The 19,027-nt window shown below is 43.0% G+C and overlaps 1 protein-coding gene across 1 annotated transcript in view; it reads right to left on the bottom strand.

The window, feature by feature from the left end:
• khdrbs3 (KH domain containing, RNA binding, signal transduction associated 3) overlaps positions 1 to 19,027 on the bottom strand; it is a 121,544-nt gene that overhangs the window by 50,800 nt on the left and 51,717 nt on the right. The window contains exons 2-3 of the mRNA XM_030120962.1: positions 15,981 to 16,099; positions 4,921 to 5,037 (exon numbers count right to left, since the gene is read on the bottom strand). Of these exons, the coding sequence (XP_029976822.1) occupies positions 4,921 to 5,037; positions 15,981 to 16,099 (236 nt within the window). The remainder of the gene's footprint in view (positions 1 to 4,920; positions 5,038 to 15,980; positions 16,100 to 19,027) is intronic.

Genomic DNA, 19,027 nt, shown 5'->3' with positions numbered 1-19,027 from the left:
GAACACAGTACAGACATGGAGGCAAATGCTAAATAGAGTGAATGGTGAAAAAGAAACAACGTAAATAGATAAATATTTAAAATGTTTGAATAAAAAATACAACGGCTTAAACATAAATAACAAAAATTGACGGCAAACAATGTTTTCAACACTGCTGAACCCTTGGATGCATCAGTAGGGTCAAAAAAATGACCCCAACGGCTGTTTTGTTTTTTTAATCTTAAAAATTAAAGATTTAATGCTTCATATTCCAGGTATTCCTCAAAAAAACATGTTTCTGGCATCAGGCCATCTGAATTTTAAAAAAAAAATCTTTCATAAATTTACAGAAATGTCACTTTTTCTATCACTACCAAACTTTTCCATGAGTGGCGTCAAAAACGACCAAGTATTTCCTATGGAACCTCAAGGTTCAACCTTTGATTCTTATCCACTGTGACTGTCCCACTTACACATCCCATATCAACAGTTTTAACACCATGGAGGCCATTTATACACAGCGACATACAGGTAAGTATTATCCTCATTCCTGAACTTATTTTCCACATCCATTAGTTTCCTGTGACAGATTATAGTATTTACCAACAAAGCAGGCACGAGTTAACTAACTACAAATTCATGTTGGTGCTGTAACCCAGCAAGTAGCCTTTGATGTGTGGTGTGTGTGTGTGTGTTTGATATGAGTGTGTGCATGCATATCTGTGTATGCAGATATATAAATAGAGACATATAATTACATGCATACTGATTTATAGCTTTGTGTCAGACAGATCGTCCCTTTCTTGTTTTGTGGAGGACCCAGACTGTTGTCCACCTGGAGATGTCAAGTCACCTGGAAATCCACCTGACTGAACAAGACGACAGAGAGAAGAGGAGTCCTCTGATAAATCCTCCAAGCAGGAAATGGATATTGTGTCCAACAGACTCTGGTCAGAGTTACCTTCCAGCCGAATGAAACACCAAATCATAACAAAGTGAGGATTCAGTCACTGCCTGCACCCGGGTGTAGCACCACCTCCCCAATACATGAAAAGAAGCCATTTATCACTGATGATACATTAGAAGAGCTGCTGACATTCACAAGCATTGAGGGATGAAGAGGAGCCACGGACAGATTAAAAAAAGTGGAAAAATGTAAGCAAAAGATGAGTTCATGGCCTTCATGACCATTCTGGCAGGAAGTGAGAAGAACTGAGATATACCAACACACACAAATAATGAATTTTGACCTTTTTTGGTGTTGTTGGTTTTTTTTTTGTGATAAAATGTTACAAAATGTGATAAATGAGGATGTCACTAACGAAAGTACTCTTTTGTTGAAAAAAAAATATGATAAAAATCATCATCCGTAACCAAAGTTTATTGTAAAACATGGATTCTAATTGGGGTCATTTTTGAGCCCACTCATGGAAGAGTGCAGGCAGTGGGAGGTCATGCCACCAAGGGCTCAGTAATACAAGAAAACAGAAAACATCCATGGCGCTTTTGTTGTCTGCTTCCACGACAGCGCTGACGCTGAAACTCACTGAAGGTGCAACTTTTTGAAAAAGACTATCCTCCCCTAGAAAACAACAACACTGGTCATTTTTACATGCCCCAAATTCTGACCAATAGTTACGTCTTAAAATGACACAACTCCAAGCGGCCATGTAAATAACATCGGGAACCGATGTTAGTCAGCGATTGGTGGAATCACTACTAAAACCCTCCTCCTCGGGGCGCTCCACACTCTACTGCAGATTATCAATAGAAAAGGAAACACATAAATTGTTAGTTTTTTATAGATTTGCGATCCATCAGTAGGGAGAACATCTTTGTCTCTATGCCTTCAGTACATCAGCGTCACTTTATCGCCCCTTTAAAACAAAGATCGGCCCTTGAAAGCAGTTGAAGTGTTGAGTAGGAAACACGTCGTTTGTGACAAAGCGTACGGGGGGGGCTGAAGGGGCCGCCAACGTTCGCCAAGGTCGACTGTAAAGTTTCACGGCCGAGGGGAGACCGATGTCCTTTCTGCTTCTTTACAGGGGGGCCAGTTTGATTCCCGGCGTCAGTCATACGTGTCCTGAGTGATTGTCCTCAACCGGATTCAAAGTATTCGGGAGACTCAGCGGGAAAAGTTCCCATGAGGAGTTTTAACGGTCAAAGTCATCGGGGCGTCGTGCTGCGCAGCCTTGAAACTGAACACATTCAGGTTTCAGACTTGATTGGACAGAACAAGACGTTGAAGCAGAGCCAAGTGAGGGCCTTGGGAAATATCTTGGATCTTGTGTCTATATGGTGTCATCCTTGGTATCAGTGTTAATAAAGGGTCTTAAGGGTGTTTTGGGCAGCAGCAGACTTTTTTATGTGCACACAGATTCTACTACTGGTATTCTCTTGTTTGAATGCCATTTTTTTAGGCTTTCGTCTTATTTCTGGCTCTACATTATTCATAAAAATGTCTGAATCCAGTGATCCATCATTTCTTAAATGGACAAATATTGTTGCAAAGAAACTGAATCAACTACATCAGGATATGAATGGGTTGGTCTTTTTGAGTGAATTAAAGACCTCTTTAAAAGAGAGTGTTGTTGTAAATGTTTCATTTCACACAGTTCTGGGATGTTTTTTTGTGGTTTCCTTTCGCTTCAGCCCTTTTCTCCATTCATAACACTCTCACGTGTTTTGGAGTCGGTTTTGTATTGCTGCAGGCCGTTCGACTGAGTCAAGGATAGAGGAGTGTAAATGTTCTCCCTGTGCATGCATGGGATTTTTTTCTTCTTTTGGGGTTTCTCCAGATTATCTGAGCTCTCGTGTAAAATGCAAAATGCCCAAGGGTGAATGTGAATGTGAAGAGCAGATTTGCCTCCATGTGATTCATCAGATCCAAATAATGGTCCAGTCAAGCTCAATAAATATGACAGCGATACATTTTTATTAAAACTTACTCCCATTTGTTGACAGCTGTCATGTGCATTAAAGGTGTAATACAACATTTTGATTTCCGGGTGGATCACCTAAATAATTGGTGGGTCTGTTTGTCAATCATTCTGACGAGCTGCTTTCGTAAGGCGGTTCTCCGTGCTTGCGCCCAATCAGCTTCTCCCTTTTGCGCATGCGCATTCAGAGTGTTTATGTAGCCGGTGAGCTTCTGAGCTCGTACTTACCGATGGCGAGTCTGACATAATGAAACTGTAACTGTTTCGGAAAAAAAATCTTTATTTATGAGCGAGGCGGATCGGAGAAACTGTAAACAGAGCCGTGCACGCCGGAGAAGAGGAGATCGCGCTCGTACACTTCCGCGTTTCCTGGGAGAAGCAGGAGAGCCGGGCGGATGGTCTGGCGGAGTAACAGACGTGGGGCTTCGTCTTTTCGAGAAAATCGTGTATTAGACCTTTAAAATCAACTTTTATGAGATTTAACTCAGCTGAGTGGATGATTTGTCCCGTAGTGTGAAAACTTCACACACTGGTTAACTTGCTGTCAAACATATGGCCGACGGCCCAAAACCAAAACGCCAGGACTCTATTCTGCAAACCTGCAACATGAATTTAAAAAAAAAAAACCTTGTATTTCTTCGTTTAAAAAAAAAAAAAAAACAATAACTACAGTTTAAAATCCACCCACAGGCAAGAGAACAGTTTTAATAAAAGGGCAGCAGACTTGAAACAACCCTGTCACCTGAAACCTCGACACTTTCTTGCCGGAATCATATTCATCAAAACAACACTGTCAAGGTCAATTTGTGGAGAAAAAATGCAGAAATCGTGTGCTCAGAGAAACAAAAGGCTTTTCCTTGTATAATCCTGAATGATTTCCAATATTTCAGCAGATCTGGAAATGGTAACAAAGCACAAAGTCACGATCTGTTGGATTTGTAAATGTAACAAAACTCAAAGACGAAACAAGAGAATGGTTGTTGGACATTTCATTATCTGCACAAGAAGGCAAATACTTGTCGTAGCATACATAAAGGAGCATTCCTCATACTGAAAACAGCCTTGACGTTCAAAGCCGCAGCTCATTGGAATAATCTGGCCATCAGCCTCAGCCGTGCTGTTTCAGCAGCTTCTGTCCGCCCCTCTTCTGATGGACTGATCTGTTCAATGAAACCGTCTCTGCTCACACACCAGTGCAGCTGATAAAACTTTCACTCCACACTCTCTGTTTACATCGCGGCCGTAATGCCAATCAGTCTGCGTTTATCTTTTCTGAAGGCAAAATGTAGATTAAAGAAGCTGACATAAACATTGAGACCCACTTGCACATGCACAAACACACAGGCACACACACACATACACACACTGTGTGTGTAATAATACAGAATATTAAGAATAAACAAAGAGTGATGCATGCATATTATAATAAAAGAGGAACAAATCTTGAATATGCATGTTTAAAATCGAATATAAGTGTGTGCGCGCGCACTTTGCGCGATTGGATAGGTGCCAATATCTAATGTGCTGATTGCATTCGTTGCAAAAAGCGAATTAAACCGTTTCTAAAACTTTCTCCGCACAGCGATGCTGTGCCGATGTTATCGTGCACAAACATATAAAGATAGATATACATGGAAATACACAATTTGTTTTCACATATAAACACACACACACATAAATACTTATGTCATCAGCGAAAGGGTGTAATTTCATGTATTTTGCTTTACTCTGATTATGTATTCTTGATTGTTATATCACATGTTCTCAAGGGTTTTTGACACATTTAACAGTAACCTGCGTTGCAAAAAAGTGTGTGGGATATTTGAATTGTAGTTTTTGAGGAACCTGAGATGCTGTTTCAACGTCGGGTGCAGATTTACTGGAAAGGTGGGGCAGCTCTACTCCAAACCTTGTTCAAGAGTGACAGCAGGAGAGAGACGCCATGCGATGATGCAGGGGTAAAAGAGCAGGCTGGAATCATCCAGACGGGGGGGCGGGTTACCTTTTCTTTGTCCCTCATGGATCCTTTCCCCAGAATTGACATCTTTGTGAGAGTGTCCTCCTGTAGTCTCTTTAACGAGTTCCCGCGTGGCCCGAGGAGTTTGCCGACAAAGTTAAACTGCAGAGAGAGAGAGAGAGAGAGACAGAGAGAGAGCGAGAAGGCCGATCAGTCAGAAATCTGTGTGTTTGAGATAAAGAGCAAAGGCTTTTCTCATGACAGTCGCACGTGGCTCGATCGGCGACTGAAGCCGAAGGAAACTTATCAGTAGTTTTTTTTTTCCTTCTTCCCCCGCTTCGTGATAAGATCAGAGCGAACGCATCTCTGAGATTTCTTATCTGTGATTCTGTGTGTCACCTTTTCATAGGAGCTGGTTTAATACTCCAGAAAGATGCTCGGTGGATCTTTCTGTCCCAAAGTATAAATACAAAATTAGCATTAAACTGACTAGTAAGCACAGCAAAGTGTGGTTTCAAAGGCGAAGAGGACACAGTGTTAAAAGACACCAAATGATATTGTTTAGCAGGGATTTCACCGCTGAGCGAGGCCAGTCAGTAACACCAACTTTGTGATTGTGGATCTAAAGCAGTATTTGTAAAACGGCATCTATAGCAAGGGTGTCTAACATTTTTTTGTTCAGCGGCGCCAATAAGGAGAATAATACCACAATAACATTTAAATTTTTACTTTTCTTTGGCTGTGGTGCAGATAATACGTCATCAAAATGTCTGCATTCTCACAAAACCAAATAATTACTACCAAAGAAGACTATAATCTCAACATAAAGTGAATCTAAAAGCTATGTTCAGGCGCAAAATACAGTGAAATGTCCAGAAAACGTCCCCAGAAATTGTTGCACAATGCATGTTTTTACAAACTCGCCCTGATAACATGACTTTGAGGCTAATGCCTCATCATATCCCCAGGTCTCTGTGCTGTGCTGTGTTCACTACTGTTAAGAAATATGTTTAAAAAAAGGATCTATGTTTTCTTTGAAATGTTTATAATTTGCTTGGTGGTTTGGTGGGCCAGATTGGAGCCTCCTGTGGGCCAGTTTTGGCCCACGTGCCTTATGTTTGACGCTCCTGATGAGATGTTCTTCATGATTAGTAGGCTGTTGAATGGAATGCTCTTTAATGTTCATGGAAGTGTAATTTCAACCATTTTTTTTTTCCAGATCTGTCAACATTTTTCTTTGTGAAAAAGAAAAATAAATAAAATGAGAAAGTAAAATTTGATTATTAATTTGTAACTTTTTTCAGAACTTTACTGTAGAAAATATACATTCATTATTCACGACAGGGGCTTTCTTCTTGATCTCGAACACGGCTGGGTTAGTGGTCGGTCGTCTTAATACACCTCAGCTCTATGATATGATGGTCCTGGGCTCCAGCATGTGTGTGGATTTATGCAGCCATATTAGCATCACTAACGAACTGAACAGCATAATGACTCAACTCTCATGAGGAGAAACACAGTTAATTAGTAATTAGAGCTGAAATATTGATCTTTTAGCATGAGAATGGTTCCAAAAACAGACATGCTAGATACAGGGGGTATCAATAATTTAATATTGATCTCCACATCACTGCTGCAAACATCTGAGGGCTTTTCAATGTGTATCTAGTCGGCTTGAAGGGCTCACATCGAAATGGAAAAACATAAATCAAAAAGCAACTATTGGAGCTGTCAAATTATACAATGTGATCGGAAAGGAATGTAAGCTCTGCTTTGAAAAGAACAGAACATAGATAGAGTGATGGTCCCTCTCCAAACAAGAACAATGACAGTCAATTCTGCTGCTTCTGGTAGAAATCTGTCTTGTGTCAGTGGAAAATATCCTGTGTTCAACTACAATGTTGCACCCAGTGCTAAAGTCCGGGCCAAACTTGCATCCACCATGCTGGATGTGTAATCCTGTAATGGGAGACGACCAGGACGAATCCTGACGACAGGGTGGCGTCTCTCGAAATGAAGAAGCAGCAGCTCAACAGTATGGTTCTCCCAGATGACTGAATTCAGGCTTCATTTACACGACAATGTAGTGCGCATACCAACAGAGTTGGTGCTGTTGGTTATTTCAGACTGAGCATTTTAAAAAAACTTCCACCTCAGGAGCCATTTTCCAAATGTTTTCAGTGGCTTCGAGCACTGTTGTCACATAAACCGTCACCCAAAATACAATGAAAGCTTTCAGTTTTCACTTGAAAACATCTGTAAACAGGGCCTCATTCAATCACAGGTGGGTAATTTACCCACTAGAACCAGTCTGGACCACACTGCAAATATCAGCTTACAATAAAAGGGCAACAATGACAAAAGCTTGGCTCCACGCTGCCACCCGAGGCACAATAGAGATATGGTTTAAATGTTACACAATAGTCCTTCAAACAGTGAATACCTGCACAATCACCACATAATTTACTTGAATCTTAATACTTCAAATATAAGAAATCAGACTTTTGTGAGGTCTGCCGTAGTGGAGCTCTAACTCTAACCATCAATTGCAATGCAAAGGTACCATGATTCAGTCCCACCAAAGTAACAGCCAAATACTTAAAGCGATACTTCAACATTTTGGCAAATTGGCCCATTTAGCGCAATTCCTTAGTCATTTCGAACAGCATACTTACTTTTTTTTGTGAGGGCGAGCTGTTGTTTATTCAGAGGTGAGTCGGGGAAGGTTTTCCGGACGGACACAATGGAAGTGGACGGTATTTTGGTTCCCCCTCGTCAAACTCATCAAATACACAATCCAACAAACCCAAAACACTTTGGTGGGCAAATTATAATCCGCACATTCACTACGCTGTGAAATATTAATGCAAAATTACCAGATTGAGTTGTTTATGCGAAGATTGCTAAGACGGAACTACTTGTCTGGGCGTAGTGATTTCAAAAGAAAAAGTAGGTCCCAGTATTTGCTCTAGTGTCGTAACGCTACAATTTTATTTGTTGGTGTTCCACAGCGTAGTGAATGTGCGGATTATAATTTGCCCACCAAAGTGTTTTGGGGTTGTTGGATTGTGTATTTGATGAGTTTGACGAGGGGGAACCAAAATACCGTCCACTTCCATTGCGTCCGTCCGGAAAACCTTCCCCGACTCACCTCTGAATAAACAACAGCTCGCCCTCACAAAAAAAAGTAAGTATACTGTTCGAAATGACTAATGAATTGCGCTAAATGGGCCAATTTGCCAAAATGTTGAAGTATCGCTTTAAGATCTGATGCTCTTTCACTTGCAGTTATAATCATCCACTCATGGTACATGTGTTGTTTTCTTGATTCTGATTTTCTCTTGCGTTTTTCCTTGCTCCACAGTGAGTCCAGAAGTAGTTTTCTGAAAAACATTCAGGCCTGTCTACGGCCACAAATAAGATGCTACATTTTGGAAAGTTATGTGAGAGGCAGAAACGGCAAAAAAAAAAAAGAAAAGAAAGATTATAGGACAACTTTCATGAGGCATTTAATATATTAAAACAATTCCCGACACAGTAAAGAGTATCTGACAATTTGAGCAATAGAGGTGTCATTGTGAAAATGTTACCAATCTCTCTGTTTTGCATTGCTTTTATAAATTCCTACAGAGCGCCCGAGGCACTCAGAAAGATTTAGCTTTTTGTTATTTTTCTTAAGCACCCACAGTACATGACCACATCATTCAAAATAATAGCTCGCAGGCATTCGGTGACAGACAAATCAATCTTGTTTTGACAAGATGATAACTTAAACACTATTTATAACGCCATCCAAGAATAATCTTTCATCTTCACACTTCAGGACTCAACAGGCTCGCTGGATTCCCAGGATAACACACAAAGACAATAGATCTCCTCACGTTCATTCACAGCGCCCCGCAAGTCACCCACAGATTAGGAAAACACGCTGGTGCAGACGAGGACAGAGATATCCGGGAAGCGTCATGAAACCACAGCAAGCGTGAGACCCGACATGTGTTTGACTTGTGTCTTCCACTTGGTTCCACTTTGCATAGACGGAGTTATATTTGTATCCCATTTTTAAGACTCATTTTGGGTACTGCTCAGTTACTTAATTTTTTAGTTTTCTCTCAATTCTTAGTAACAAATTGCTTCATTGCTTCATCACATTGCTTTTGTCGCCACTTTGATTCCGTTTGGGGACCAATACGCCATCCTCTATCTGGTATTTTGAGGCCATGCTGTGTGGTAATATGTGTGCTATTCAAACTAATCAGTCTGTTTTTGTGATTGTATTTTTTTTATTTTTACATATTTTGCTAAATTTCTGTCACAATGAGGTATTCCTTTAAGAACCATAAAGTGTGGATGAATTCTGAGGCATGATTAGCATCACCCGCTCATCTTATGAATCTGGCCAATTCATTCAGTGATTTTCCTAAACGAACGGCAATTCAGTCTTTCGAAACAAACGTCAGCATATACTCCTTGAAATAGAGTCAGTAAAGACGAATACATCCAAAGACTTAACCAACCAACCAAACTCTTAACTATTTCACCAGTTCTTGTGGTTACTGGACAAAGAGCGTCTTGTTTTTAAGTCTTTCGTCATGAGGTGCTCTTCAAATGCGTCAGTTTCTTAAAATGTTAGAAAGAGTGGCACTGACCACCTCTCAAAGCCAAGCTTCAAATCCACCAAGGCCAATCCCTACATCTATATGTAAGAGACAAAAAAACAAACAATAAGAACAACAGAAAACTGAAAAACATGCTGAGCATGAAACATGCAAACTACCTTCAGCCTGTAGGAACAGTAAGTGCAAATACTGATTTATGTTCAGCCTGAGATACACAAATGGATCCACACAAAGTCTTCTGCCTGTTCTCTGTGTTTATATCATTTGCATTTCTGTCCATCTCCTGGAAGCTTACGGCTGAGGACCACTGGAGCAATACCACCAGTGACCACAGAGGGCAGTGTGGCCGCTCACGACAAATAACCGATTTAAGACACGAAGAAATATGGAGCAACTTTTCGAGAACAAGTTGTGTCAGTTGAGAAACGTTGAGAGTTTCTCTGCTTTTCATCGGGATAGCAGGTCACAAGTTTTAATTATGCAGAGTTTTAGGTCGGCGGTGCTCAGCGTCACTTTGCGCCATGAGTCTCAATCATTTCTCCAAACGTGTCGGGACACGCGAACATAAATTTCCGCTGTCATGGCATCAGCATAATATGCCGATTTGAGCCGACGCCACACCTGACCACCTCTGGCGCCTTCGCCGTCCATCAAAGGCTTCCTGGGTTTGATCACTTCACAAGGTCACTGCTTTTCGGGCCGTGAAAAGCAAAATCGCTCCGCTTTGGTACCTCGACGAATGCTGAAACCCATCAAAGTCGCACAGCCTTGACACAAGCGGCGCGCACGGGCGACGAGAGATGGTCAGGAAAACAGAAGGCAGGGGGAAGCAATGCCCGCTCCCTCACTCCGTTCTCCCCTTAACGGTGAGTTATACAGCTGTCTCCCTCCACTATCTGGGTCATCAATTAGTGGGCAGCAGGTTAAAAAAAAAAAGAGAGAGAGAGAGAGAGGAAAAACAGGCAGTTTTGTTGTAAAGCTCACCTACATCTCTCCTGCCTTTTGTTCAGAAAGCGAGCGCTTATTAGGAGGCTCCTGCCAATTCCTGGGTGAGGGATTTGAAAGGCGAGCTGTAGTGATTCGCTCTAATGCAGTAACTGTCTGTTGGGCTTTTTTATTTATTTATTTTTTTTTTTTTATCCTGGCCGGGCTGAACTCCAGCAGCTTTCAGCTCGGCTGTATGTGCTTCAGCTTTTATAATTACCTGTTACTGGAAGTGATCATACTGGGGTCCTGGATTCAGCGCTTGCCTCAAAGTAAATACGGCCATTCCCCACTGCGCAGGAACCCCAACCCCCGAGGGAACAAGTCGCCCACCGAGCAGCCGGCGACCTTGGTCTGATGAATATGTAAGACACGTCGCTTTGAAGCTAACTTAGCTCGCTTTGCACTTTTTCCTTTCCCTCCCCCCTCCCCTCTCCACCTGAAACATTTCAGCGGCCGTCCTGTAATTTCCACGCTAATTAATTCCCAATACATCGAACAGGACGTGAATTATTGGGTGAGGAAAATTCAATTTAAAATTATCTAAGCAAACACAACGTGCCCGCCCACTAATAAATTTGAGAGCACGAAAAAGGATCAGGGAAGGAGACGGCGGCGCGGCGCGAGCGGAGGGCGTCGGGGAAACGTCTGAAATGTGCTGAGTTTAACCGGTGCCCCGCGCATCCATCATTTCCACCTGGATGGAGCCTTGATCACTGAGCTGTGCCGTCTCTTGAACAATGATTTGCAGAGCCCGATCGCACGCCGACATCTCGCCGGCGTTAATACAGCTTTTGCCCGCCTCCCCCTCACCCCCTCCTTTCCCCGACAGGCTGTGTGTGTCGGACTTGGCGCCCCTGCAGATATCTTCAGTCCTCTTGACTCCCCAACCGGCGCGCTCACCGATGGGTGAAAACGCGCGAACAAGCAGAAAAGCTTGTTTTCTGATCGAGAACAAAGGCGCGGGCTGCACTGGCTGTGCATACGTGTGCGGCAGGAGAGAGAGAGAAAGAGAGAGAGAGAGTGTGAGAGAGAGAGAGGGCACAAAAAAGGCAAACTCACAAGAGGAGCAGAACCAGATACACTGCGCACGGGAAATTAATGCAGACAGAAATTTGCTCTGTTTGCAGCCCGATTGGGTTTCTGTGAAATCGGGGACACAATTAAGTCGAGGCTGGCTCTCCGCTGAGCTGAAAGGATGGATGCCCTTCTTCATTTAGATGCAGAGGTGTCTGCGGTAAATGAGAAAAATGTCACAATGGCGTTGGCTTGGCTGGCACATGGCCTCATTCATGTGGATTAAACAACCGATTGACCCGGACACCTGAAGGAACACTTACTCGGCAAACGGTGTCTGGAACACAATAACTCATCTGTAAAGTGAATTAAATCAAATCAAATCAAACTAAGAACAACCTGTTTAAGACTAATCCAACAGCCAAAGCAAGCTGGTTGAATAGTAACTATATTGAATTGCTTCCTTGTGGAAATAGACAACATGTTAGGTTATCTGGATGTTTCGACAAATAGAAACATCCAGATGTTTGACATGTTTGCTGAGATATCCAGACACCTAAAACACAGCCAAAGCTTTTATTTGCAAACATTCTGTAAACTCGATCAGCGGACTCAGCTGTGCATATGACACATGTGGAACCTCTAACAAGTACTAATAAATAGATCATGGACAAAAATTTGAGTACTGGATGCCACAGCAGCTACGCAAAAGCCAAACATTACTTTCTTGCTGCTAATTGGTAACGGGGAGAGTAACTTTTTTTCCCCCTTCAGTTACGTCACCACCTTGTGGAAATGAGTTTAAGTAATGAAAAGGTAATATCAAGACATGGTGAAAAGATATTTGTTCAGAGCTGTTTTTAGCTCCCGACTATTTCAAATGAGATCAAACACATTTTTTCTGTTGTATTTGCTTGTGCGGTGTGTTCAAATGTCAGGGAGAAGTTTCAGTCTGGACGTTTAAACGCGGCGGCGATCGGACGCTGCATTTGCACACATCTTGTCAACCTTGTGTGGACAATCCTGCAAAGTCTCCCTGAACAAACGTCTGTAATCCCCCGCTGTTGATCACAAACCAAAATCCGTCTGACTCCTCCCGCAATTTATGCATTTTTTTTTTTTCTTTTTCTAATGCTTATGTTATCATGAGGGATTATGTGACTTAAAAAAAAAAACCTGGCTGGGCTTCCATACATGTCATTAGGCTGTGAGAGGATTGTGCTGCTGTGTGTAATCGCCACGATAAAAAGCTTGATGTGTTTAATCACAGGTTGTCAGATTCTGCTGGCTGCATGCAGAATGAACACAATCCAAACCAAAGAATAAAACAGTGGTCGGATTTCTGACTTGTTATGTTTGCTGTCAACTGAAACAAAGACAACAAAAAAAAAAAAAAAGGAAAGATGGAGGACGGAGGAAGAGAAAAGGCGGATGATTAATCACACTTAACTTGAGGGGGGGGGTTGCTGGTGAAGGGAGAAGAGGGACACATCTGAGATCTTTTCATCATTCTCTGAATGCATTACCGCCAGCCCGTCGAACGGTGTGTTCACAGAGGGGCCGGCGCCGACTGATTGTGCTGAGGACAGCAGGACGGGGGGGGGGGGGACAGCCCGACAGCCCGAAAGGATAAATGGTAGCTCCCGAGAGCAGAGGAGAAGCCACAGTCTGAACTGGAAACAAACCAGTGGGGCTCCTTTACGCCTCGCTAATGGCCTGCGGCGCTTTCTGCCAGAAGACGCCCTCCGAGAGGACGGCCCCGCACATCCGGGAAACGTCCGGAAGAGCGCCTGGGTGTGTTTTTTTAGTTCCCGTAGTAGGTGTGACGGTACGTGTCACACTGGTTAAATTGTGATTTAAGACCTCACGGCGCTATTTCTGTCGACGTGTTTTCAATTAAATGTAAGTCTTTTCATGGAGATAAAAGAGAGCCACTGTATCAAAGTCTCCATTTACACCAGACGCCACAGCGCGCTTCATGATCACATCACTCTCGCCGATTCCTTGGAACGGCTGAGAATCCGCGGCTGTTGGATATTAGAAGTCGCCGCCGAGCAGCAGCTCTCTTTTATCACGCAACTCGCCGTCCTTGCCCGCTCCGTTTTGATAAAAAGCCACGTTTGCCGAGGATGGATTTCGCCTCTCTGCCACATGCTCCTAAATGGCTATTTGGAAAATGGCGGTGCCACTTCAATGCCAGAAGCCAAAGGGTGATGGTGCTCGCGGCTCGGGAGAAAACCCATTCCAGTCAGGCCGATCACTCTTGCCATTGCTACCTGTCAGATAGAACAAATTGAATTTGTCTTCCTTCGGTGGCTTGTTGAAGCTCTAAACAGCGTATTAGTGGCTCTACTTATCAAAGCTGTCAAAGCAAATCTGTTTAGCTGTGAACCTGGGAGAGTGAGATCAGCCTCCGGATAACGCCGCATACATATGGAGCACATAGTCACTTGATGCTTGTCAGGATTATTCTAGAGAATTAAGCTGAGCTCCACGACGAGGTGCATGCTGATACCTGGTGACGGCTGCTGGAGCAAACGGGGGGAAAACACAACTTTTCTGAAACAACGCTGCTGCACTATGATGGATTTCTTGTATTACGGATGGATTTTCAGGGCTCTGTACTGTGTTCGGACCGTGCTTTGGATTTCGACAGACATATTTTCAACCTCAGCGGCCGTGCTATCACACCGTGGCTCACTTTAATGTCGCCAAACCTGAGAATGAGAACAATTCGAAACATTCAAGGCAGCAGCTCCAGGAGGAGGAGAACCGTCCTTACTAGTTTTTAGCTGAAAGCCTCACAACAGATCGTGCACATTTTGACAGTTTCAAGGGGAAATGGTTTCATCACAAAATCAGACCACAGCACCCACTAGGGGCTGTACGTTAAACTACATCACTTTATCGATTCTGCCGCCAAAACAACGCCTTTTCATGGGAAACACCGTCAGGTAGACGTGATCTTAAATAAATTAGTCAGAGAACAACTGCACAAATCCAGTAATGAAATTACTGCCAACACTTCTGACATGTTTGATTGTGTTTGCATTGGTTTCATAATTTGTTACACTCATCTTCTGTCAGGTGGCAGAAGCATTTTTACAACAGCGCCCAATCAGCCAATGAAACATGACGTATAGGACGAAGAAGAGCAGAAGATGACTGATGTGGATCTAAAAGGGGATTTCTCCACATCATTGATTGTAGCATCAGTGTCGTGCTAGTTGTTGCATCATTTCTCACTGCATTTTTTGCTTCAAGCTCTCAGGAGCTTCAACAGTAACTCTGAGAACCTCGGACAGGAGATGTACTGGAATTCACTAAATTTGCTGTAAATTGGTCACATTTGATTGTCTTTTCTTGTAAACAACTCAGAATTGGAAAGATGGAAAGTTAGGTATTGTGGCTGAGACGTTTTAAAGTCTGTTTTAAAGTACTGTCGATGGTTTTCTGACCTTTTTACAATTTAAAATTCCCAAACTTCAGAGGATTCTTGGTTACACCTGTGTTACATTAAGGACCGTTAATTAAGGTGTGGTGTCGCTCTTCAGTTGGTGAAGCATTATCTTCTAGGTGTGCACTCATAAAAAAAAAAGCTGGCATATCACTGATTTTCACACCAAGTCTAATAAGCTCACATGAAGAATATTTCACTGTTTATAACATCCATTTTCCTTTGATGTTGAGGAGTGGGAGCGCGGTTTCTGGAGTGAGGAGCGCCGTCGTTTTCTCGGCTCTCTCCATTCTGCTGTCAAACCGCGGGTTGCGATCGTCTCCCGATCCCCGCGACCCCGAGAGAGGACTGAGGTGAAAACTTGAGTGATGCCCTCTCCCGTCCGCCACGGCTCTCTCACTTTTACACCGGTCTCCCCGTCGCTTTCTCCCAGCGGGAAATCCCCGCCGTGCGCCGGGGAGCTGAAGTGCTCTCGGCGTTATCGCTCAACAGCGGCTTCCCGCTGGAGGTCACGGCGAAGTCTTGCGGGTGACTTACGGCCCGTGCGACAATCCCACCGTAAGAAGAAATAGAGCCCGACGTGTATCAGGAGAAATCCACTACGCACTCCAGAAAATGAAATCCTCGGCGAGATAATTCCTTTAAATCGCACCTTCATAAATATTCATTGACAAATTAATACAGTGAGACATCAAAGCGGCGTTGGCCAAGGTCAGCGCGGCGGAGAGGTGCGTGTTCGAGAGGGAGCTTGAGCAAGCCTTTCAGACGAGCGGCAGCATCCGCAACATGCGTCTAGCCCAGTTCTGTCAACAGACTTTATCTGAACACCGTCTCCCACATACTTTACATCTAATACCATAAAACATCAACAAAAAGTGTCAAGTGGCTGTTGGAAGGAGCTGAAATCAAAACCGGCGCTACAGTAGTTCGACTTCATTATCTATAAATAACGCCATCTAAAATTCTCTATCTGCGCTCGTCACATTCTCGGGAGAAGTCTCTGGTGGTGCTGGTACTCCAGTACTTACTTTAGGAAACTGCTTGACTGGTATCAAAACTTTCTGGCCCAGTTTCATGTTCTTGTTGATTACGACGTCGATGAACTTCTCCTCCTCCTTCCCCTCATCTTTCTGGATTTTTTCGATCTCTGGGAAAAGAAAGAAGACACGATGAGCGGAAGAACGCAGACCATTCAGACCGTAAATTACACACAAATTTGGGAAATGACATTGTATTGTAATCTATGAGATGAGCTGACATGATCCGAATTACGTGCTGTCAGCTGAAGTGACGTTATATATCAATCAAACTTTACTCAGATGACACCATTAACACAGAGAGCTTTCTTGGATAAATAGACAACACAATTAAAAGGAAAAACATATTCCAGGCTCTCCCAGGTGTTGAGCACAAAACCCAGACAAAAAAAAACAACAGGAAGTAAGGAAATGCTTTAAATAGGACTCTTGAATTTGTAATGAGGGAACACACAGCTTCGTCATCCATCTCACTGCATGAATGTTCAAAGAAAGCATCAATAATTAACCCAACAGTTCCGTTATCATCATCCAGGTCTGGGTCTAAATTCTATATGAATCAACTGAGGGCCTGTCTGCACAACAATTTGAGTAAAAACTCATCATGTCAGTGCTTTCACACAGCAACGCTTATGAAAATCATGTTCATTGCATGACAGGCCAGGGGGGTGGGGGGGGGGGGGGTCTTTTTCCATTCTAAGATGACCGTACCCCAGTGCAAAAAGCAAGGTCCCTGAAGCCGTGCACTGACACACTGGCACAGGTCGACCTGCTCGAAGCCCTGACCTCAACGCCATAAACCCCATCAAGCCCCATGATGCACTGCAACAGAGGCGTCGATCAGTGCACGGCCTCATAAACGCCACACACAGCGAATGGGCACAAACTTCCAAAGGAAGAGTTGAAGCCGTGACGGCTAGGGATGCAAACAATTAATCGATTATCGATTAATTGTCGATAAGAAATTACTCGATTAAAATAAATTCATTGCAATTAATCATTACCTTCATTTTTGTTCTATTAATGAATGTACTATTTGAGAAGTTTGTTTTGCTTCTAACAGACAGTGCACTTTTTTATTTTCATGTTTCTAGTAGCCTTAAAGTAGCCTTGTCATTGCATTGTTCCATGTGTGAGTGTGTTGTTCTCTGCTGTTAAGAATAAATCTTTTATTAAAGAATATGATTTGCATTTTCTCTTTAATAAGAAAAACAGCATTTTCGTAGAAAGGAACCTATTGATTCAGAGGGAAATTCAGCTTCTCAGAAAAATTGCCGCTTATCAATTAATCGATAATCGATCGATAAGATGAAACAACCATCGATTAATGAATTACTCGATAATTTGCATCCCTAGTGACGGCATCAGCTTCATGTTTGTGAATATGATGTGAATTTGACACCAGCCTCACAACTATTGGTGATTAATTACCAGACGTTCACGAGCGGATTGATTTTTCTTAAGTAAGTCCTAACAAACTGTAAGAAGGACAGTCAATGTTGGCAACACAGAGAAAAATATTCGTATTGATTAAGCAGGAAGCAGAGTGTGTGGCAGTTTTCTTCCACCCGCCACGGTTCCACAGAAAGGTCAGTTTACCAGAGACAGGAAGCACAGCTCGGTTCAGCGGCAGCTCAGTGATGTCCTCAGACTGACAAAACACCCCTGGATTATCTCCGACTGGACGAGGAGGCGGCACATGGAGTTATGTGTGCTTCTGGAAGTCAGATTTCCAAACCGAGACGCGCTGTGTGACACTTCTCAACATTTTAAGGCTTTTTCATGAGTAGTGACCATCCTTTCTTGGAAAATGAGCCTCATCAAGACAGTTTATAGAGAAAGAAAAACCTCAGTTCTCTTCAGCTTCGCCCATTGGCTGAGGCCAGTTCGCCACTGACACTTTTTGCAATTTGAGCGGAGACACCAATTTTCCTGGAGCGGACGCGACGTGTGCGACAGTTCCTTTCATGTGCTTTGGTGAAAAAAAAAAAAAAAAAAATGAAGGGGAGGACACTGGAGCTTGAACCTCCAGGCTACCAAAAATACTGGCTGTCACGCTGCTTCTTTGGGGAGAGGTGGACTTTGATGTATTTGGAGATGTAACCTTGAACGTTTAATCAGATGGATAACATCTGTGTTTCAGTGCCGGGGAAAATGGCTTTTTGCGGAGAGGGCAGCGGAGGGGAGCAGGGAGGTCCGAGATAAAGACTGCAGGCTAAAAGCTCAGCCAGGGGAGGTAAATCAGAGGGTCACCGCAGATTTATTTCCCCTCTGGAAATCATTTTCTTTTTAAAATACAAAGAATGGTGTTGGTGGGGGGGTGGGGGGGTTAGATTAAAACATATCAATAAAGATGCGTTGGCTTCTTCTCCAAGTCCGAGTCCGATCAGATTGGAATAAAATAAACTCTTTCAATCTGAAAACACGATAAACGTGTTCAAACGCCACGAGGACGCGCGACGCCACCAGCCCTCCTTTTTTTTTTTTTTTTCAATTACACCGAGACGCTCGGCTATCAGCGGAAGAGCTCTGCAAGCATTACATTAGCAGAATGTAATTAAAACCTTTGATACGAGTTTTAACGAGGATAAAAAGAAGTATCAGGGAGATGGAGATATCTTTAAGCTTCAGTTTATCCCAAGGGGGCCGGAGAGCGCGCACGTTCTGAAGGAAGAGAGACAGCATTAATATTAATGCATCGCCTAGCAACATGCCAAGAACCAAGTTTCCTTCTTCCACCCGGCGTTCTCCTCAAAACATTCAGGCTCTGATGTGGCGGGAGATTGTGACTGAGATAGTTGTTTTTTTGTTTTTTTTTTCCTTCTTCTCAAGCTTACGGCACAGTTCTTGTTTTGTTTTTGTTTTTTTTGTAACTGAAGTAAGAAAGTTCAGCTTTTCCATCCCAAATAATCTTGAATCAATCAGTAGTTACAATAAACTGCAAACTTAAAGTGAATTTACAACCTTTAAGTAAAAAACCCAACTACCTGCCTTCGAATCAACAGGAACGATGTCAAACCTGTTTAGCCTGGCATGAG

Source organism: Salarias fasciatus, chromosome 22 (assembly GCF_902148845.1).
Source record: "Salarias fasciatus chromosome 22, fSalaFa1.1, whole genome shotgun sequence".
NCBI classification, from domain to species: domain Eukaryota; kingdom Metazoa; phylum Chordata; class Actinopteri; order Blenniiformes; family Blenniidae; genus Salarias; species Salarias fasciatus.
The sequence above is the reverse complement of the archived record's forward strand: the minus strand, read 5'-3'. Positions and strand labels throughout refer to the sequence as shown.